The sequence below is a fragment of the Lepidochelys kempii genome, chromosome 16 (genome assembly GCF_965140265.1).
Source record: "Lepidochelys kempii isolate rLepKem1 chromosome 16, rLepKem1.hap2, whole genome shotgun sequence".
Taxonomy (NCBI): Eukaryota; Metazoa; Chordata; order Testudines; family Cheloniidae; genus Lepidochelys; species Lepidochelys kempii.
The window spans coordinates 8883171-8905644 of NC_133271.1; the positions used below are offsets into that span (position 1 = coordinate 8883171).

A 22474-nucleotide genomic window follows, 5' to 3' on the forward strand; every position below is an offset into this window, starting at 1 on the left:
CTCCCCCACTGAGTGCAGGAATGGAGTGGGGCACTTCCCATCTGTCAGCTAACTAGGCAAGGGGGCGCTGGGTGATATTGATTAGATCAGGCAAGGAAACCAGGTTTGCTCCCTCCCCAGAGATACTGACCAGTGTAACCCCCCAGATGGGGTTTTCTGGCTGATGTGCTTTAAGAGAGCCTCAGCTGCAAACCCCGAGATTCTTTTCCTGGGCTTGGTGACAGTGGCCCCCCTGGCCAGCGGCAGTGCCTACCCGCCTTGTTACAAGCTACAGTGCGAAAAGCACAGTGACTCAGAAAGGGAGCTTGAGTGCAGCCTTTCACATGGTAATCGCTGTCCCTATCAGATCATCAGGGCCTAGATTAAGGGTCATCATTACATCTTTACAGCCCATTCAAGGGCGCACACTGGCAGTCTGGAGAATAAACAGCTGGTTCCTGTCAGATTTTCAGCTCCTGGTCCCTGCAGAGCTGCAAAGGCTGGCTCATGGGCTGGTTTTGTAAAGCTGGCCTACAGCGGCGTCCCCAAAGGAGACAGTAGTGGGGCTGCATTTCCTCTCCCTCCCCCTTCCCCGCTGAGAGGCAGCGCCTTCAGATTTGTCCATCTGAGAGATTCCCAGCTGTGTGCTCTCTCTCATCCCGCTCCCCCACCCATCATCTTATACGGCAGCTCCGACCCCGGCTGGTGACTGGTTACATCTCCTGGTAACTTGGCCAAAGCCCACGTCCAAAAGTCCTGTGATCAGCACAGCCCAGGCAGGTCAGACTGTCCCCTCAGCACAGGAAGGGTGGGCAGAAGTCAAGGGCACCAGAGTCTATACCATCTACACTTCCTCCCGCCCCTCCTCACAAAGCCAGGGCGGGACCCAGCCTCAGGGAAGTTTCGTAATCTGCTCCTACAATGCCGCACTTCAGAATGGAAATGTGACCTCTCTGGGAGCCACGAGGTCGGCCAGCAGATAGAGCACAGGATGGGAGCCCCCAGGTCCCAATCCCAGCTACGTCACTTCCCAAACCCCAACCCCGCAGCAGCGCGTCACAGAGCCCAGGGCAGCGGCCTCAGGTTATGTCTACACTACAGCGGCACAGGTACGGGGCTGCTGTCGCACCTCGGGGTAGATGCTTCCTACGTGGATGGAAGGGGGTTTCCGTTATGTCAGTAATCCATCTCTCCAAGAGGTGGCAGCTAGGTCAATGGAAGAAATCTTCCATCAACCTAATCACGTCTATACCCGGGGCTAGGCTGACCTAACTACGAAATCGAGGGCACAACGTTTTTCACAGCCCCTGAGTGTCGTAGCTGGGCGTCTGGGTGTAGACCAGGCCTCGGGCCAGTCTATGCTGCAGACTTTGCTGGCATAGTGACGTCCGTGAGGGGTGTGAGGAGCTGTGATCCCAGATCAATGCACGTCCCTCATGTAGACGTAGCAGCGATGGCAAAATTACACGTTTACTGGTGCAGCTTGTTTCACTCCGAGGGGTGGCTCAGTTTTACTGGTACAAAGCCCAGCGTTCCCAGTCGAGCTGTGTCAATGCTGGGAAGGCTTTGGCCGTATAGGATATAGGTACAGCGATCCCGGTAAAGCACGGCTAGTGAAGAGATAGTCTAAGGCCTGGCCTCCACTGACATAGTAGGTTGACGTCGCTCCGGTGCTCAGGGTTGTGACATCCCGGAGCATTGCCGCGATGGTGGCCTAGCCCCTGGCATAAATGCAGTTTGGTCAATGGAAGAATGTTTGCAGTTGGCTGCATCTACACTTCAGGGCAGGACTGTCTCTCGCTGTGTGTTGCCGGAGCGCCCGGCTCGACGGGGCCCTGATCGTGGCCGGAGCCTCTCGGCACTTCTGCAATACAATTGCTAATGACAGCGGCACTGCTGTGCCGCCTGGTGGGAGGATGAGGCGGGGAGGCTATTGTGTCGTCATAAACAGTGGCTCAGAGGGGGGGGGGGGGCTGACCTAAGCTGCTGTGACCTCTAACCTGCTGGCTCCACCCCCCCATCTTCTTTCCCTGCCAACCGCTGCAGACTGGAGAAATGGAAGTGAAGAACCCCCTCTTTGACGACTCTACCTTACCCCCTGCGGGCCCCAAGTCACACCAGTAACCTCTCTCCCGCCCGAGCTTGCCACGGACCGGTATGCAGAATGCCAAAAACCTGACGAGGCAGAACTCCAGCAACTCGGCTCCTCCCGCAGGACTCTGGACGAGGCTGCCGCTCCGTGCGCGGATTCCCAGAATCCACCGCCAGACTGTTCGACCCCGCTCAGTACACACCTGCTGACAGCTTTGGGGGGCTCACTCCTGGTTCCAGCTTCTCCTTGTTCTTTCCGTTGTGATCTCACTTGTTCCCTGCCCTGTGTTCCCTGCATCATTTCAGCTGTGGGGAGCGCTGGTTCCTGGGGGGGGTGAGGGGTGGGGGCTGGTTGGCTGAGCGATAGCACAAGGGGTGGCAGAGTCTCCACTTTCGGGTTTGTTTTGTTTGTTACTTTGTGGGGTGGGGAATACCAGTGGTACAGCAGGTGCAAAGGGGGATTCTCTCGAGGGGATCAAGGAGTGAACAGCGAAGCAAGGGCCTTGCCTTCACTCCCCGGCGCTCTGGAAAACGTCCCTTGCAAACACTGGTGCTACCGCAGCAGTGGTAACCTAGCGGGAGCAGAGGTGACTGACATGGTGGCAGACGCTGGCAGCCAGCTGAAGCCCCGGGTGCACTAGTACTCGCAGCCAAACTGGTGGGAAACTTTCCGAGAAAAGTCTCGTGTAGACCTGGCGAAAAGAGCCACAGTCCTTCCTCGTGGCTGGATCCCACTGCGCCCCTCCAGCAGAAATCCTCTCCAGCCAAGAGACTAGAGAGCCCTTGGTGCCCAGGTTACTTGTCGTCATGCCAAAAGCAGGAGCAGAAGGAGCCATGAGTGGGAACTTAGCGAAATGGGAACTGGCTCTCCCTGTAGCACATTGTCCTTGATCTGTGGAGTCAGCTTAGTCCATGGATTGGCCCATCCCAGTGAGCAAACAGGGGGATACCCCACCCCAAATCACATTTGGTATCTGGCTTCCCATCTGGGTGACTCTAGACTCGGTGCCTTTGTCTCACTGTCCCTGGGAGTTAGGGCAAACTTGCTGTATCAGACCCCATCACCGAATTCTCCTGTGATGCGGGTTTTATAATTCCATGTTTGTAGCATTTTCCAACTAGTAATTTGGCCAGGGCGCACACATCTTTCTGGCCATCTTTTCTCTTCTGTTGTATAAAACAGTTTGTCCAATAAACCAGCTATGCAGGTTTCTGATGGTGGATTTCTCAGCCTGCCAGACTCTTTGATTCGCTCATTAAAATAAGCCTCTGGCCTCTGGTTGATTTCATCAGTTGCTGTGGAACAGAAAGTGATGAAGTGTGTGCACTGCCCAATTGCTGCCAGACCCCAGTGCTGTGGGTTAGTGGCTGGAAATGCTCTCTGATGGGCCAGTGCTCTCCTCTGGCCTACCTGCCCGGGGAGCAAAAAGAAAAACAAACATCTGTGCATGGTTCCTAGGGAAAGAGTGAATTCCATAGTGACAAGCCCCAGCAGCGAGTAGCCCCGCACCGCCCTTTCCAAGGCCACCACAGGCGTGACGAGACGGCCTCGTCTCTCTAATGGGAAAAGCAGCAAACGATCACTTGTTCAGAAATGTCAGAGGTGTAACTTTTTGGCGGTTCCCAGCCCCCGGCAGTCTGCGGGAGGGATCACGCAGGGGCGGGGGGCTAGGCAGGAGGCATATTGCTTATTTCTGGAGCTTTTCCTTGCTACCGCCTGATAGAGCAGAGTGCTGAATGACAGCAGCTGGGGAGAGGAGCCGTGTCCTGGCCGCTCCACAGGCGGTCGTAGCAGGAGCTAGAGATTCTTTAAACCGCTGCCCCATTTGCACACCCGTTCTCAGCCATGAAGCTGTGTCCCATGGCCGTGAGCCCTTTCCCTCAACAGCACTGGCCAGTGCACCTGTGCAAACTTGGCCGCTCCGCGGGCTGCCAGGAGCTACACCCCGTTTGCCTAAAATGGAGCACATTTCTACTTCCCGTCAGGTCTGAACACAAAGGCCTGGCCTATGGAGCGGAATATGCTGGGATACGTCCATACTAGCCTCGGGCCCCACACTGGCACTGCGCAGGCCACAGCTTCTCTCTCGACCCTGCCCCAGGAGCTCACCTGAGTCACTGCTGCTTGTGCGTGTGACTAACAGGCCAATCACAGTGCATGGGAAGCGGGGCCCTTTAAAGCTCCGCCCATGTTTGAGGGTGCAGTAGGGGTGCAGTACATCCCCACACCCTGTGGCTAACCCCTCCCCTCAAGGCTTGCTTGTTTGGCTGCAGAGGCCCCCATGCACACCCAGTGCATACAGGATCTGGCCCAAAGTTGAATCTCAGGTGTTTCACTCACGTGGCTCCACATCCAAATCCCAGGCGTGGAACGTTGAGTTCACTGTGTAGCTTCCTGCCTTCACCCCTCCCGTCGGTCCCTGAGTCCGCTGTTCGGAGAGGAGCTGGAACCTCTGCATGTGTCTGAGGCACACGCACCCAGCCCTGCCGGGAAGAACTCCATGCGTCGTCCACTAGTGAGTCAGACTGCACCACAGTGCCCCTGGAAATACACTGTGCATGGCAGAACCCAGGTCAATTTTACAGCCCCCGGTGGCACTGTGCGTGTGAACAGCTGTGTGATGCTGGCACAGCCGTGCGTAGACTAAAGCCTCGATCACACGATTTTATGGCGACGTTGTCACTTTACAATTCCTTGTCCTTTACCGTACGTAGTGTGTTAATGTCAATTCCTGACCCGAAACCGTAATTGTATGGATTGTATTATTTTAAAAAGAAAGTTTTATTAAATGACCATATTTCAAACCAGTGGACTGTGTGTGGTGTGTGGGAGGGTAGCTCTGGGGCTGCATGTTGGTTTTAGTTTAACACAATCTATTCACCCGCTCCCTCCGCCAGTCCTCTGTCGGTTTGGGGGTACTGCTGCCAGCCTAACTCCATGTGTCTCGTGCTTTCCGAAGCATATCACGAAAGGGCCTTTCCAGAGAGTGCTTCAGTTGCAATCCAAGTGGGAGATACTGGCTCCAGGGGCAGGAAAACTGGCCAAAGTGACCGAACATGTGCATGTTGATTGTGCAGAGTCTTATACGCTGTTTTGGACACAGTGTAATGGTTTTTCCTTCGAAAGTGGGCCTAAAGAATTGCCGGTTCTGTTGGCTGTAAACACACCCTCTGTCCGCCGTGGGCAGTGTGCGCCACCATGCCCCGTGACAGTCCCCATTCTACCCGCTCCCTACCTGCACCACTGGTAAGCAGGCCCACGGTGCAGAGCCGTTCTTGCCATGTGTGTGGGAGGGCAGGCCAGCAAACTAGAGGGACGTTAAGGGTCCTGTGCCAGGTTCTGGAGGGGAGCGTACAGACCCTTCTGGCCCTGTGCTCTGTTCCTACTCCCTCCAGGCTGCCTCAGCTCCTGACTCCTCCATGCAACCTGAGTACCAGCAGGAGAAACTTGCGAGCACAGGAAAGACCATCTCCATGCCATGGGTGGCGCGTGAGCCCCTCCTTCAGGAAGGCTAGCCATGCAGCCCTGCCCCTTGCACCCAAGGCCCTGCCCCTACCCTCTGTCCGCTGGAGTCCCGAGTGCCCACTCCCTCTCCACAGCCAGAGGAGTCCCATTTGAACTGCCCTGGGCCCCTGGCCAGCACCAGCACTGGGCTGCCAGACCGCCCCAGGGCCAGGCCACCCCTAGTGCCAGGTCTCCAGACAGCAGCAGAGCTGAGTTCCCACTGGCTTGGGCACTGGCATGGGGGAGAGGGCAGAGCATAGGCAGGGTCAGGGCTCGGCTTAGGGGAGGCTTTGCCTCCCTTGACCTATTATACCCACCTCCCATGCTCAGCTTTGCATCCAGGGCCACCGTGTACCAGGAGGAGCAACTGCAATGAAGTCCCTGCAGACCTGGGCTGGAGCATGCTCAGGGCAGAGACTGACTCTCCAACCAACTTCTAACAAGTCTCTACTGATCATATGTAGCCAGCAATTTTCAGAGGCTTGTAACTCCTAAATTTGGGTGGATTTTCCTACTCCACAGCCACTGATGCTTCTCAAAGTGGTCATAAGAAGTTCAACATGAGCAAAATGACATTTCCCCTAATGTTGGCTGCAGTGTTGGTATAGCCATATTGGTGGCTGGCATCACATCTTTTATTGGACCAAACTCTGTTGGTGAGAGTGAGAGACTTTCAAGCTACACCGAGTTCTTCAAATAAGAACAGCTCTGTAGCTCGAAAGCTTGTCTCTTGCACCAACAGAAGCTGAGTCCAATAAAATATATTACTCGTCCACCTTGTCACTCTCATTTTTCCCTAATCTCTTTCTCTGAAACAGCTGAACAGTTTCTGCTGAAACTTCCCGGAAAAGTACAGCTTGAGGCAGACAGCAGGCATGGAAAACTTCAGCCCGAACAGTTTAAATTTTGCAACGTGTTAAGCAATTCAAAACAGGGTCTTATAATGGAAACTGTGGGGCAACCTTAACTTGAGGTGATACTACCAGCTTCCCCTGTATTGATGGTCCATCTTCAGCCAACAAACGGCATCAAGTCTGAGATGTGATCTCTCCTCCCCCTGACTCCCAACTGTATGTGGGAAGAAGAATAAGGCCTAGGAAGGTTTTGGCAGAAATTACTCTGTTTATTCACAACGCAGCTGTTTCCTTTACAGGCTTGACTTACCCTGTTCCACTCGTGTTCAGGGTAGTTTTTTTCCCCCTGTGTGTGGAGGTAACAGGGAATCTTGCACAAACATGGAAGAGGGCATTGATTAGAACTTGAAAGTGGCTTTAATTTTCATAGGAAAGTCGCACTGAAAGTCCAGACCAGGGGCCAGTGCAAGACTGGTCTCTACATACACTTCTCCAGGACTTTGGGCAATCTCGATCTACAAGCCTCCCAAGTAACACAGCATCCACCACTTCCAGTGGGACACAAATCCCATGATTTTTAGCTCACCCACGAATAACACATTGTTCTAGATCATTGGTTCTCAAACTGGGGGTTGCAACCCCTTGGGAGGTCACGACCTGGTTATGTGGGGGGTCGTGAGTCCCCACCCTGACACGAGTGCGTGGCTGTGAGCCCCAACCCTGAGCCCAGTGTGGGGCTGGAAGCCCAGATCCTGACCCCTGTGTGGGATTGAGAGCCCTGACCCTGGCCAGAAGTGGGGCTGTAAGCCCTGAGCTGGGGCATCCAGGACACTATAAGCCCCGACCCCTGTACTGGGGTTGTCAGGCGGAGCCCAGCCATGCAGAGGGTTATCAGCCGGGAGCTCCGCCAGGCACAAAGTTGTTAACCCTCAGCCCTGCCACACACACGGTTGTCAGCCCCGAGCCCTGCCACCCGCTGTGAGCCTGGCCAGGCGCTTGGTTGTGAGCCCCCATCACCACCATGTGCGGACCTCAGAGCCCCAAGCTCCTCCAGCCCAACTCCACTCCAGCTCCACCCCCTACTCCACTCCACCTCCAAAGAAAGGGCGCCAAATAGAAGTTTTCCCAGGGCGCCATTTTCCCTATGGCTGGTCCTGGCACTTCATTCCCTGGTGAAGAACCCTCTCAGTGTGACAACCGAGCAGTTACCTACTGATGGTATTCACGCACAAAAACAGTTTGTCGACATGATCAGTGATGATGAAGTGAAAGCAAAATTCACACGGCTGCCTCCAAACCCGTTCTGGTGCTCAGTTGCAAGTGAATACCCGCTGGTGTCTGCCATGGCCCGGAGAGTCTTTCTGCCATTTCCCACTACCTGTGAATGTGAGAGTGGATTCTCCAGGCTTCTCATAATAAAGATGAAATCTTGAAACCAGCTTAATGTGAAGGACGACATCAGATGCGCCCTTTCTAAAACAACACCCAGAATATAACTTCTTGTGTCAAATAAACAGCATCATCCATCGCACTGATTTTTGGCTGCTTCTGGTCATTCATTGCTGTCCAGTATTAAAATAAAATTCTACTTAAAAATAACTTTTCCGCTTATATTTAATTAGATAAAAATGTGTTTTAGTTTTAATTTAAAAGCAGTGAGAAAAAGTAAATTCATTTTAAGTAATAGGGTTTAAATTTAGTATTTAACATCGTGTTAAATAAAAAAAGTGTGGTTTTCATTTCTAAGGGGGGGTCGCATTCAGAGGCTTGGTGTTTAAAAGGGGTCACCAATACAAAAAATTTGAGAACTGCTGTTCTCGAAGTTCTGTTTAATCTCTTTATTCCTAGTTATATCCCGCTATGCTATCTCCTTCCTTCCTGGGTGTCTATACGCTTCCCAAGCTGGGAGATCCTCTTATGTCCCCACTTCCTTCTCTAATTAGTCATTGTTTAGCCTAAAGTATTAGTTCCTTTAATCTTTTCTCCCTAACTCAATCCCTTCAGCCCTTTGATCAGTCCCTACTAACTCACCCTGATGCAATCATGGTTTGTATTACTGTAGCATGTAGAGGGCAGCGGGTCATTGTTCTCTGTCATTCGGTTACTTACCTTACTCAACTGGGTTTGCAAAATTGAGGGGGGGTCTTTTGACTGGGGGCTGGTCTACACGACAAAGTTAGGTTGAGGTAAGTTGCCTTGCAATGATCTATTTGTGTATGCGTCTACACTCAAATTAGTCTCCTGAGGATACGGTCGCCTTGTTAGAGTGACAGAAAACCACCTCTCCAACAGTGTTGAGCCATGGTCACCGCAGTGCGAGGTTAGACACTGCATGACCTGCAGTGACCCTAACAGTCCTCTGGCAGCTGTCCCATAATGCCTCATTCCCTGCTACAGTGACCACTCTGATTCCCATTTTATACTCCATTGCCCAGAAATCACAGAGACCAACGGCCACTTTAAAACCCTCCGTCTTTATGAAATGCTTTTTCTGATTGCCCAGCTCACCTTGTGTGCAACTACCCAACCAACCGTGCTGGGTCCATGCACACAGACAGGTACTGGGCACACTCCGGGGTCGGTATTGCATCTCCTGGGGCTGGGGGGAGAAGAGGCTGTTGACGACCCATAGAAATGTGGACATCTCCAAGCAGATTGCTCGGGTGATGCAGGCAAAGGGGCATGGCAGGGAGCAACAGCAGTGCCGGTTAAAAGCAAAGGAGCTTTGGCCACAAGGCCAGGGATGGGAGGCCACCAACCGATTGGGTGCTGTGCCGGAGACCGGCAACTTCTGCAAGGAACTGCATGGTCTGTGGATACTTCGGAGGAGCCTGAGACAGAGACCCCTGCCGTGAGGAGGAGGCATGGGCAGGGGGATCCAGCCATGTCGCAAGCCAGGACCTGTCTGAGACTCTGCCACAGTGTAGCCCGTCCCGCTGGATGAGCCTGATGAAAGGGAAGGGACCTCAGGTGAGCGTGTGCCTGCATTTTTCCTCACACGACAATGCTTACATTGAACGGTGGAGCCAGGCCCACCCCCAGGCTAACCAGGCAAAGGACTTTTCCCTGTTTTACTTCTCTGAGATGCAGCAGCAGTAGGGCAGAGGTAGAGCTGGCGTTTGCTTTTCAGTCCCCCGTTGGGTTAGGCAGGGGGGCGGGGGCGGGATCCTGCGGAGCAGTTTGTCGTGTACATACGGAAGGTCCTTTTATCCCCCTGCGAGATCTCGATGAAACGTTCAAGGAGATGCTCTGCAATCCTCTACCAAAGGTTACTAGGGAAGGCTGCCTGATTTCCTCCTGCATGGAAGGACGCTTTCCCATGCCGCTCTGCGATGTGTTTGGCTGGCACCATGGCAGTAACAGGCTAGTGGCATTTGGGCCCAGGCAGCTTCGGGATGCCAGGAGCAGCGGAGCTCTCTGTACCTTTGTGCTCCCCAAGAGTGCGAGATCAGCTAAAATCACCACCCCTGTGGAAAACAGTGCCAGTGTTCACGGCCATTGCCCTGAACTTGTACCCAGGGAAATAATGACCAACGTTTTATAGCTTCCCGCAACACAAAACCTTTCCTCCCCTCATCCCTGGTGGGCCATGCTTGCTGTGCTGAGGTGCTCCACACCAGAAGCATCAATAAGCATTTCTTATTAAACATTTTTTATGGGAATTTGAAACTTATCCTCCCCTTTTCATTGTGACTGTAAATTCAATAACATAAGAATGTCCATACTGAGTCAGGCCAAAGATCCATCTGACCCAGCGTCCTGTCTTCTGACAGTGGTCCATGCCAGGGGCTTCAGAGGGAATGAACAGAACAGGCGATCGTCAAGTGATCCATCCCCAGTCACCCACTCCCAGCTTCTGGAAAACAGAGGCTAGGGACACCCAGAGCATGGGGTTGTATCCCTGACCATTTTGGCTAATAACCATTGACAGACCTAATCTCCATGAACTTCTCTAATTCTTTTTTAAACCCAGTTATAGTTTTGGCCTTCACAACATCCCCCGGCAACAAGCTCCACAAGTTGACTGTGCGTTGCGTGAAGAAGTACTTCCTTAGGGTTTTTTTAAGCCTGCTGCCTACTAAATTCCCTGAGTGGCCCAAGTTCCTGTGCTAGGTACATCTGTCTGTTTTTATCAGCAGCTTCTGTCATGGAAACCTTGAGGGGTTCCCCCCCATTCCCCCTAGAAAGTTTGACTCCGAGGAGGAAGAGAAAAGAGAGAATATGGGAGGATTCCGTGAGATCCTTGCAACAGACCAGGAATGCTGGGCCAATATGACAGACAGCATGGAGAAAGGGAGAGGAGAGGAGAGAGGCCCAGGATTCCCAGCAGGATAAGGAGAGGGAGATGCCACAGGACACAATGGATCTTCTCAGGCAGCAAACCCAAATGCTGCAGACCCTGGCTGACCTACTGGTCCAAAACCCCTGGACTCTCCAGCATTTGCAGTCCTTGATGAACACCATGGTCAATGCTCCCTACACCACCCCAACAGACTACATAGCCAGATCCTCACCCCTAGGACTCCCTGTCAGGCACAGCTTCACATAGACTGACCTGTGAGAGGCAGAGTTGGTGTACGCATGGCCACAACTGGCTACATTTGTGCACTCAGATGGACACAAATGTTTCTCACCTTTCGCGTTTTAAATGTTTACCTTTTAAGTTATGTTGAAAATGTGTATAACATTGGCTGGGGGTTGTTTTTTCACGAGTGAGGGGTGGGGGGGAAACAGTACAGAAAATCCAACTTCTGATTTTGGAGAATTACATTCTCTTTATTAGTTCATAACCAATATTGCCAAATGCATAGCGGTAGTCAAAGCAAACAGTACTTGTCAATGTGCACCAAGCACCACAGCGGTCACCGTTTCAGGAAAATACCCAGGCATATTTATAAATGTACAGCAAGCATGACAGAGTTCTTAGCGGTATCCCAACCTCCAGGCCTGGAGAATATTCCAGCAGAGAACACTATTGTGACTGACCACTAAAGTGCTCTTTCAACTCATCCCTCAACTCCATAGCTCCACGCTGGGCTCTACCTCAGTGGCAGCTTTTCCTTCTTTGCCTCAGAGATATTATGCAGGACCCAGCAGGCAGCTATAACCATTGGGATGTGTTTCAGAGTAACAGCCGTGTTAGTCTGTCTTTGCAAAAAGAAAAGGAGGACTTGTGGCACCTTAGCGACTAACCAATTTATTTGAGCATGAGCTTTCGTGAGCTACAGCTCACTTCATCGGATGCATACCGTGGAAACTGCAGTAGACGTTATATACACACAGAGATTGAGTTCCAATCTCATGAGTAAACATTGCCAGCATCCATCCCTTCAGATTACCAAAAACACGTGTCATTCTGCACCTGCTGAGCCAGGAGTTGAATCGCTCCTTGGTGCTATTGAGGTGGCCAGTGTACAGCGTAATGAGCCAAGGGTAGGCTGGGTCCCCCAGAATCACCCCTGGCATTTCAATATCACCAGTGATAATCAGCTGCTTGGAAAGAATGGCCCTGTATGCAGCTTCCTGATCAGCCCTGTGTTCTTAAAGATGCGAGCGTCATACACCTTAGCTGACCAGCTCACACTGATATCGGTGAAGCATCTCCAGTGATCCACCAGTGCTTGTGTCACCATCGAAAAGCAGCCCTTTCTGATGATGTCCTCTGTGGCAAGGTGGGCTGGTGCTAAAATAGGGCTGTGCGTGCCATCTATCGCCCCAACACAGTTCAGGAACCCCACTGCTGCAAAGCCACCTACTGCGTCCTGTACGTTGCTAAGAGTCTCAGTCCTGTGTAGCTGGAGACCATAAATGGCCCTGGACACTTGCATGACAACGGACCCCTCTGTGGATTTTCCAACTCCATCGTTATTTCCCACCAACTGGTAGCAATCTGGCATGCTTCAAGAGTGCGATGTCCACTTGCTTCTCCGCTGTCAGTCAATCTAGTGTCCATGTGCTGGAGGGTTGGGCCAACGTCGGCACAGAGATCCAGGACTGTGGCCTTTAATGGCCAAAAATTCAGCCTCGTCATCCCAAACCTGCATTACAATGTGATCCCACCATTTAGTGCTTGTTTCTCGGGCCCACTGTCTGCAGCTGCTCCATGAACACCACCAGCCACCTTGAATTGGTTCTCACCATGTCCCACACCAATCTGTCCTCCAAGAAATCCTTGTGTACATGGTTGTCGTGGTACTTCCTGCAGCTCTGCAAATACAGACGAAGCGTCTGTCCTATACTTGCAATGTTCGTGAGAATAATGCAGAGCTCTGTGGCCTCCAGGCTTCTGCCAGAGACCAAAAGTGCTGCGGGGGTGTGGGATTTTCAAAAAACGGTGTGAAAACTATGGGATATGGATGGCATTTTGGGATGGAGAAAGTTGCATGCAGTGAACTTGACCTCTAGCTCCCAGACATCCCTGGGTGAGTCACTACTATCCCACAAAGCACTGCAAAATGTCCCAAGTGCCAGGCAGCACCACATGTCACCCTGGGCTACCTCCCCATGGTGCACTGTACTTTCCGCCGACACTAGCATTCCTGGTGAGTACACACACAGTGCCGACGGAGGCAGATGCGTATGCACACCCCTGAGCGATGTACAAACGTTGGCAGCTGTATGCCAGTGTAACCTGCGTCGACCCCAGCTTGGAGTGTAGACCTGGCCTGCTCTCAGTTTCTTCCTTGGGATTTTGGCAATGATTAAAGAAGCCATCACTGCAATTTCTATTCCTTTTATTAAAGGCTGGGCTACACTTGCGTTCTGCTGGCCTAGCTATGCCTGTCAGGACTAACCAGCCCTCTAAGCTGAACAGCTATGCCTGCAAAAGCCCCCGTGTAAATATAGATATACTGCCCCCAAAGTCATTTTGCTTAGTTCATTCAGGCAACTGACATGAGCTCTACCCCATGGTTAACATGGGACGGGGAGGGGCTAAAGGGGGTCACAGCCCCAGCTAAACAAAACTAAATCAAGCCAGGTCACTGGGGGAAGGGGGGTGCACTTTCAGCACTTTCTGGTATAGCTGTACCTGCAACCCCTTCTTAGTATGGGCAAAGCCTCAGTCATTCGCCCTTGCTATCCAAATGAATGCGAGGCTATTGCTGGGGAAGGGGACCCTAGATCTCTTTCCTTTGAGGGCCTTCAGCTCTAGTGCACTGCACAAGACAGCGTGGTAGAAAATGCAGCAGAGCACAGCCACATTAGCAACCTGCAGTTGGCGGACGAGATTTGCACTTGTCCCCAGTTGTCCCAATGCATTAACTCCAGGGCATCCTGTGGGAGCTTGATTTCTGTTTAAAGTGAACTGCCCCAGAACAATTGTTTTGTCATTTTTCTTCTTCTCTGTGATGGATAAAAACCACAACAAGCTTTCTGGGGTGGGCCCAGGGGAGGTGGGGGGAGGATCAGTTTGTACGTGGCTTGGTTTATTCGTCCGATCTACACGGAGGTTCTACACGGCTGGTAGCTATGCTGATGTAGCTGCAGGTGGGCTGCAGCCCTGGGATTGCACCAGCGTGAAGTGGTGGCACTCGTGTGACTCGCTGCATCAGTTCAAGTAACTTTCGACCCATGTGTCGACAATAGTGCTGGAACAATTTTGGGAGGGGGGTGAGAGCCACTGAACCAAACTATAAGCCCTGTATCTGATGGAAAGCGCTTGAAGCCAAGGGGTGCAGCAGCACCCCTTGTTCTAGCACCTATGTGGGCAGACTAAGTGGTTGCACTGATTTACCAATTGAGATAGAAAACTACCTCACAAGAGGGAGCTAACTTGCTTTTCCTGGAATATGCTGGAGACAAAGGAGGCTGACATCACCACGCCGAGGCATGGAAATCTCCGAGCCGTTGAGAGGGGATGGGATGTTTGGACCGGTTTTCATTTTTAGTGTCACTGATTGAGGGTGTGTCCACACTGGCAGAATTACAGCGCCAGCAGTTCCAACGCCGCTCAGAGAGCGCTGAAGGGAAACCGCGGTTGTGTGTTCACGCTGTCAGCTGCCTGCACAATAGCGTGTTCACACTTGCAGCAGTATCCGGAGCGGTGCACTCTGGGCAGCTATCTCACAGAGCACCTCTTCCTCTTCTGCCGCTAAGCATTGTGGGAAGGTGGAGGGGGTCGCAGGGCATCCTGGGTCCTGTCCCAATGCCCCGCGATACATTGCTTCGCATCCCAGCAATCCCTGGGCTTCCATCTGCGTTTGGTGCCATCTTTCAACGGTCTGTGTACTGCGTGCCCGGCTCTTCGGTCTGCAGGAATGGGTCCCGCACTGTTGACCAATATGTTGCTCATTCTCACCAACACATCATGAGTGGCAGTGGAGTTATTCCTTAAACTACAAAGGCAAGAGGAGTTCAACACTGATCTCACCACGCATACTAGCTACAAACCGAGATTGCTTGCGGCTTTCATGGCGGTACTGAACACAGTGGAACGCCACTTTTGGGCTCGGGAAACAAGCACTGAGTGGTGGGATCACATCGTCATGCACGTCCGGGATGATGAGCAGTGGCTGCAGAACATTTGGTTAAGGAAAGCCACATTCATGGGATTGTGTGATGAGGTTGCCCCAGCCCTGTGGCACAAGGACACAAGAATGAGAGCTGCCCTGTCTTTGGAGAAGCAGGTGGCGATCGCACTGTGGAAGCTGGCTACTCCAGACTGCTACCGATCAGCAGCCCCAGAGCGGCGGTTTGCCTCCCGCACATTGTAGTAGGCGTTCCGCAGCTCCTTCACTTTGACCCCGCGCTGCAGTGTGTCCCGGTCATGGCCCCTTTCTGTCATACTTCGTGAAATGTGTCCGTAAGGCTCCTAATTCCTACGGCTGGAGCGCAGCTGGGACGGGACAGCCTCCTCTCCCCAAGTGCCGATGAGGTCCAGCAGCTCGGCACTGCTCCAAACGGGGGATCGCCTGGTGCGTGGAGCAGGCCTGGCCGCCTGGAAAGATGCTCTGAGGCCACTGCACGCGTCACCGAGCAGACAGGACGGGGACTTTCAAAATTCCCAAGGAATGTCCGGGGTGGGGCTCACCTGAGGGCAGGGCAGTGGAGTTCAAACCAATGACCAGAGAGGCGAGAACAGGCATTGTGGGGCACCTCCCGGAGGCCAATCGCAGCGCTGTCATCGACCAGGGTGTCTACACTGGCCCCGCAGCACCGTACCCCTGGCGCAGGAAGCTCGACGCTGCTCGTCAGGGTGGATTTTTACAGCGCGACAATTGCGCAGTTTCTGCACGCTGAGTGGCGTGGCCGTGTGCTCTCCTCGGGAGTTACAGCGCAGAACGCTGCTTTACTGTCCAGAAACTTCCCAGTGTAGACAAGGCGTTAAAGGCCAGAAGGGGTCATTATGACCATCTAGTCCGACCTGCATTACCGAGGCCAGAAGCCTATGCCTGATCACCACTGCAGCAAGCCCATGAGGCTTTAGCTCAGAAATTCTTTTTCAGGGCTTGTCTACACTGGCACTTTACAGAGTAGCAACTTTCTCGCTCGTGGAGGTGGGCTTTAGCGTTGCCCGTGTAGACTAGCCCTAATAAAGACTGCCAGTGCTGGAGTAACCACCACGGCCTCAGGTAACTGTTTCCAAAGGTTTACTACCCTCCCTCTTAAACTTGCCCCTTAGTTCGAGTCTGAATTTGTCCAGCTTCGACCCACAGGATCTCGTTCTGCCTTTTGCTACTCGATTAAAGAGCCAGCCATCAGCAATCTCTTCCCCAGCTAAGGATTTGGAGATGGTGATCAGATCACGTCGTAGTACGCTCTTAGATTGAGTTTTGTCTCCCACTCTAAGGAATATTTTCCAGCCCCCAGTCTTGCTTGTAGCTCGTATCTGAACCCCTTCCAGTTTTTTCAACATCTTTTGAGTGTTGACGCTATCCAATAATGGTCTCACTAATGCCAAATATAGAGGTGAGACCACCGGCGGTGGGTGGAGCCCCCACTTTCGGGACCCTAGCACCCCCAGCCCCACCTCTTTCACCTGAGGGACCCCCCCCCTGTGGCTGGAGCTCCCACCCCTCCCCCAGAGAAGCCCTGAGCCTCCTCACCACCACCACAGCCGGAGGAGCCCAGGGCTGGCCAGAGACCCCCAGCCGCCCTGTGCCTCCCCTCCTGAGACCCCCCAGCTGCCCCGTGGGAAAAGCTCGTCTCTTCCAAAGAGCCTGAGCTTTTGATATGCACCATGCAGGGTCTGGAGCAGCTGAGGAGGTCATAGAATCATAGAATATCAGGGTTGGAAGGGACCTCAGGAGGTCATCTAGTCCAACCCCCTGCTCAAAGCAGGACCAATCCCTAAATGGCCCCCTCAAGGATTGAACTCTCAACCCTGGGTTTAGCAGGCCAGTGCTCAAACCACTGAGCTATCCCAAGTAGTCGTATGTGCTACTTAGCTTCCTGGGTTCTCAGTAATTGCCCTGGGCTCCATGGCACACAATAAAAAGCAGAAACTTCGCTGCAAACCCCACAACCGGCTGCAGAGGAGGCTTAGCGTGCCCAGGCCATATACCCACTGCCTATGGGTGAGACCATCTCCCTACTACTGGTAGATATTCTGCGTATACACCCAATGATTGCATTAGCCCCCTTAGCTCCTGCTGGGAGCTCATGTTCTGGTGGTAATCTCCCATCACCTCTAAGTCTTTTTTGGAGTGGCTGCTTTCCGGGATACAGTCCCGCATCTTATCAAGTGTGGCCTGCATTCTTTGTTCCTAGATGAATAATTTTTTTTTTTTTTTTGGCTGTGTTCAAGTGCATCTTGTTCAGGGGACCCCACCTCACCAACCGATCCAGTCTGGTCTGGATAAGTGACCCGGCCTCATTATTTCACTCCACCGCTTTGTGCCATCTGCAAACTTTACCAGTCGGGAAGTTGTTCCAATGATTAATTTAGCCTCCGTGATGTAAAAGAATTGCACCTTATTTCCAGTCTGACTTTGTCTCCTTTTCCTTGCTGGTGATACCACACTGAAACTCTCGGGATGCAGCTAGTGGGATACATTAGGCGGTTAATCCCAGCGTGTTGAAGAGTCTGTGAGCTTTTATTTTTGTCTGGCTAAAATCCTACTAAATCCTGATGCTCTCAGGGCTGCTCCATGCCCTAGCCCTGCCTCCACTACGGAAATTAAAATGCAGTTTTAATCCAGTTACAGTGCTGAAAACTTCCGTGTGCACCAGGCCAGCACATCGACGGTAGGGCTCTGTGCTGGAGGAATTAGGGTAAGAAGGATGGTCTAGCAGGTTCCCTGGCCTGGAACGCAAAAGAGCTGGGTTCAACTGGCAGCTCAGCCACAGACTTTCTATGTGACCTTGGGTGAGGCACTTAGGCAACCCTGCATCTGAGTGCCTCACCTGTACACCGCGGGTTCTCCAACACCTCTGCGAGAGAACACGCCTGCAAGGCTCCAGCCCATTCGTGCTTGAGGGGAATCTGAGTCTCTGCTGATGGGAGCCACATAAGTGCACAGATGCAGTTACAATGTTGTGACTCTTCAGTAGAGGCAGGACTAATTGAAAACTCAAGTGTTTAAAAGAGGGAGAGGGGCCCACGCCACCCTCGAAGTGTTTCATCTCCTCTTGTGCGCAGAAGCGACCAGCGGTCTTTCTTTCGCCATGTGTCATCGAACCGCCTCCTCTCAGCTATGCCTCTCGCTTCATCCTTTCAGAGCACAAGAAGTTTTGCTGCACTCAGACTGCAAAGCAAAAGGCGCTCGCCAGCTGGCAGAGAAAACGGAGCACCGTGGCACCGCCAAGAGGGACCATCATCATCATCATGTTCCCATTACACCTCTGGCGTTTAGGGCAGCGACGAAGGTCCTCCGCTCCTGTCTGGTTCTGGCGAGTCTTTCCATGGTTCCCCAGCTCTGCCCCAGGTTTTTCAGCTTGGTTTCCGCAGCTCTTCGTCATGTTGTTTTTGGGCGGCCTCGTTTTCGCTTGTCTTCAGGTGTCCATCTTATTGCTTCTCGGGTGATGGGACTGTTTCCATCCGAAGCACATGGCCGATCCATCTCCACCGCCTCCTGGCAATGATGGTGCTCAGATCCTCTGGACTGCACTGTGTCAATAGATCTTGGTTTGAGATTGTTCTGGGCTAAAAGATACGGAGGATTTTTCTGAGGCGGGTTGCACTGGATGAAGACAGTTTGGACATGTCGTACTTTCTATTCTCCAGCATTCTGCACTGTAACATAGTATTGAAAGTACGTACCAACTCAGTGTATTTTGATGATTTTCAGACTTTATTTAAACTCCTGAAGGTGTTCCTGGATTTTTGTTCCGGATGTCCTGGCTTGTTCCACCGTCCTGGCTGATGGTGCTGCCCAAGTATGTGAATGTTTCTAAATTAGTGAGACTATAATCCTCGATCCGTACTGGGGATGGTGAGGCGCTATTAAAGGTCATGATCTCTGTCTTATTGAGATTGATTTTCAGTCCAATTTGCTGGCTGAATACGTTGAGTCAAGTTGTTTTTTCTCGTATATGGTGTTGGGTATGTGATAGGAGAGTGACATCATCTGCAAAGTCCACATCTTCCAGGGATGAGAAGAGCATCCATTTAATGCCTCTTGGCATGTCTTCTGTTGGACGCCGCATTACCCAGTCGATGGCCATGCTGAAGAAGATTGCAGACATGACACACCCCTGACGTACTCCTGTTATGGACTTCAAAACTGAGCTCACTGTGATCAACACTGCATGCAAAGTTGAAATAGAAGCTTTTGATGACACTGATTATAGGGAAAGGAATGTCATATGCCCACAGACTGCGCCAGAGGCTGGTCCTGTGAAGGCTGTCAAAAGCCTTCTCAACGTCTATGACATGTATGTGGAGTTGCCATTGCCATTCTAAGCACAGTTCTATTATGTTTTGAAGAGTGAAGATCTGGTCTGTGCATCCACACCCTTTCCGAAAACCAGCTTGCTCTTTTCTGAGAACGTTATCAGCTGCTTCTGATATATGCTGGACGATGAGCTTACACAACATTGGGGAGCGGGCGGGCGGCTCGGCCGGTTGCAGCGGTGTCATGCTCGGGCCTCTGGGCCGCTCCAGGGATGGCCTAGTCCGGATCCTCCGCACCAGAGACGTGAGGGGAGCGGCCGGGCTCTGGCACGCAGGGCCAAGGGATCATCTTCTGCCTCCTGGATGTTTGCTTCCTCTTTAGGTGGCTCTGTCCAGCGCATTTTTTGTTCTTTTTCGGTTGTTAGTAGGTGTCCTTGTTTGTTCCTGATGAGAGTGTTTGTCGGCGTCTGCCGTTTACCACGGATAAGCCGCATCATTTTGTAGTCGGTTCCTTGTTCACCACGAGCAGCTGCAGCCTCTGCTTGCGTTGTCAGATTATCAATATAACACCATTTGTTCACTCTCACAAGGTGTTTGACCTCCCGGTGTGCCTTGCTACACTGCTCGTGGTATTTGTCCTTTACCTTCAGGGATTTTGTGTCTAAAACAAAGGAAGAATTTATTCTCCCCCTTTTGGCTTTAAGGCAAGGGTTAGCCTTTAGGCAAAGCCATGGCAACTCAGCAAGGCCGGGGGGGGGGAAACTGAGTGAAGATGGCAGTGCCTGTCTTGCCACTGGTCTGCATCTGTTGCTCTCGGGCTCTGCTGAAGGGGAGCAAAGAGCTCAGGGCACAGAATGGTCTCACACCTTCCCACTCTCAGTATTTAACTGCCATCTTCTCTTAGCGTTGCCTGGAGAATTCAGTGGGGTGCTGTTTACACGGGAGCCAAGTGGAAGGAAGAAGCGGGCCAGAACAGAGCCAACGGCCATCCATTCCTTCTGCTCACTTCAGCAGCTGTTTCCCAAAAGCAATAAACCCAGGACCTACATGTCCAGGCCCTAACTGTGTTGCCTCAAACCCCATTGCGGCTACTCTAGCAGGGCTCTAGACAAGGTAGATTTAAAAAAAAACTTTTTTTTTAAAACTCAATGATTTAAAATATGTATTTAAAAGTCAGATTTTTTCAATTTAAATTAAAGCTAGGTTTTTTGTTTTGTTTTTTAATAGTGCAGTTCTTTAGGGTAGAGGAGGCTCCAGCAGGGCACGATTTTACAGCAGCCAAGCTTGGTTCCCTTTGACTTGCTTAGCTAGGGCTGGAGAAGGGACTTCACTTCAGGGCCTGCTCCATGCTGCTGGGTTGGGCAGGAGACTTGTTTACTGTCTGCTTTACCGTAGCGTCTAGGAAACCAGCCCTGGACCAGGACCCCCTGATGCTAGACGCTGAGCAGACACCGAACAAAGAGAGTTCTTCGCGGCTTGACGGGGCTTGGATTGAACGGGTCACTGAAGAGCAACTCTCCACTCCAAGGCAGGTGAGTTCAGTGGACAGGAACCATTGACGTAGCTGGGCCTGTAATTGGTGGGGTGTCCTCATGAGCCCTGCACTGGGTCCTTCACACACCCTTGTTGTTGACTGTCCCAGTGAGGTCTAGGGCTGTGCCCCACAGACATCGGGGCTTGTTGCTCCCCACCTTGGAACTTGGGATGCTCGTGGCTCTCCAGTGTCTGTTGGGGAATTGCCCCAGTGCAGAGATCAGATCAACCCCTCCCTCCCACAGAGACTCAAGCACCATGTCTTCAGCCCCCTACTGCCACCAAAGGCAAACAGCCTTTCAGAGCTGCTGTCTGGCTGGCAGTATTTCTGCATGCCCATCACCGGGGTCTCTAGGCACTGTACAGGAGTTATATAAAACACTGGGATTTGCTCCAGCCTGCTCTCTAGCTAATTGTTGGTTTCGGCTCTGGTGTATGGCTTATTGTACATGCAATGTATGGCTTGTATTTGGATGAGTTTTGAAGGCTCGTTTTGCAAGCATCTCCTTGTTTCCGTTTTCTCATCCGGCTGTATTCACCTGTTGTCTCATCTTGCACTCAGGCCTGGCCCCGGAGTGCTTACAGCACTGGTTCTCAAACTTTTGTACCGGTGACCCCTTTCACATAGCAAGCCTCTGAGTGCAACCCCTCTAATAAGTTAAAAACACTTTTTAATATATTTAACACCATTATAAATGCTGGAGGCAAAGTGGGGTTTGGGGTGGAGGCTGAGAGCTCACAACCCCCCAGGAAATAACCTTGCAACCCCCTGAGGGGTCCCGACCCCCAGTTTGAGAACTCCTGGCTTACAGTAAAGCAGGCCTGCATGGTGCAAAACCCCTAGCCCTTCTTGCAGATGGAGTTGCTATTTTATGTTAAAACTAGATGCAGGCTGGTGTAGAGAAGCACACGCTGCTTTCCTTGAGGCCTTCCCTCTGAGAGGGGAGGGATAGCTCAGTGGTTTGAGCACTGGCCTGCTAAACCCAGGATTGTGAGTTCAATCCTTGAGGGGGCCATTTAGGGATCTGGGGCAAAAATTGGGCATTTGGTCCTGCTTTGAGCAGCGGATTGAACTAGATGACCTCCTGAGGTCCCTCATATTCTATGATTCTATGATCACCAGCAGTCATTCAGACTCAGTGTGGCTGATCGGCCCTACATTATTACTGCTTGAGAGTTCAGATTTCTTGGCATTGTACAAAACTGAGACACAGACATGGCCCTTCCTGAGACGTATGGTAAAGAGACAGAAAACAATTCACATGTCCACAGTGCATGGTGTGGCTAGGAAGGGGCTGTGACAAAGTCACTTACCCAACCGTGTCTGAATGTAGCGGTGCCTCGGTTTCCCTTCTTGCTGTCAGGGAGAGTTTAGCCCTTTGGTAAACAAGACTCCTCCCCTTCAACTGTAAACAGGATTTCAGTTAAAATCCCAACAGGGTCTAATGACCAGTGCACAATGGTGGGACTCCGGATTGAATGCAGTTCTCCCTGAATCTGCCACTGCCTTGTTGCATGCCCCTGGTGAAGTCACCTCCTCTCTCTGGAAGTCTGTTTCCCCTCCTGCCCAGTGTCTCTCTTGTCCAGTTATAGGTTGGGGCAGGGCCTGTCTCTCCGCATGTGCCTATGCAGCACCTGGCACAGCAGGGGCCCGATCTTAGGTGTGACCTCTAGCTGCTCCCATAATGAAGAGTAAAGCCTTTACCCGGATCTGGCCTTTTGGCCACAACCCTCCGT

General features: G+C 52.1%; 1 protein-coding gene across 1 annotated transcript in view; it reads left to right on the forward strand.

Annotated features, from left to right (window-relative positions):
* NPDC1 (neural proliferation, differentiation and control 1) overlaps positions 1–2393 on the forward strand; it is a 124756-nt gene extending 122363 nt beyond the window's left edge. Inside the window, exon 9 of the mRNA XM_073314302.1 lies at positions 2026–2393. Within this exon, the coding sequence (XP_073170403.1) occupies positions 2026–2103 (78 nt within the window). The 3' untranslated portion in view covers positions 2104–2393. The remainder of the gene's footprint in view (positions 1–2025) is intronic.
* Positions 2394–22474: the final 20081 nt, after the last annotated feature.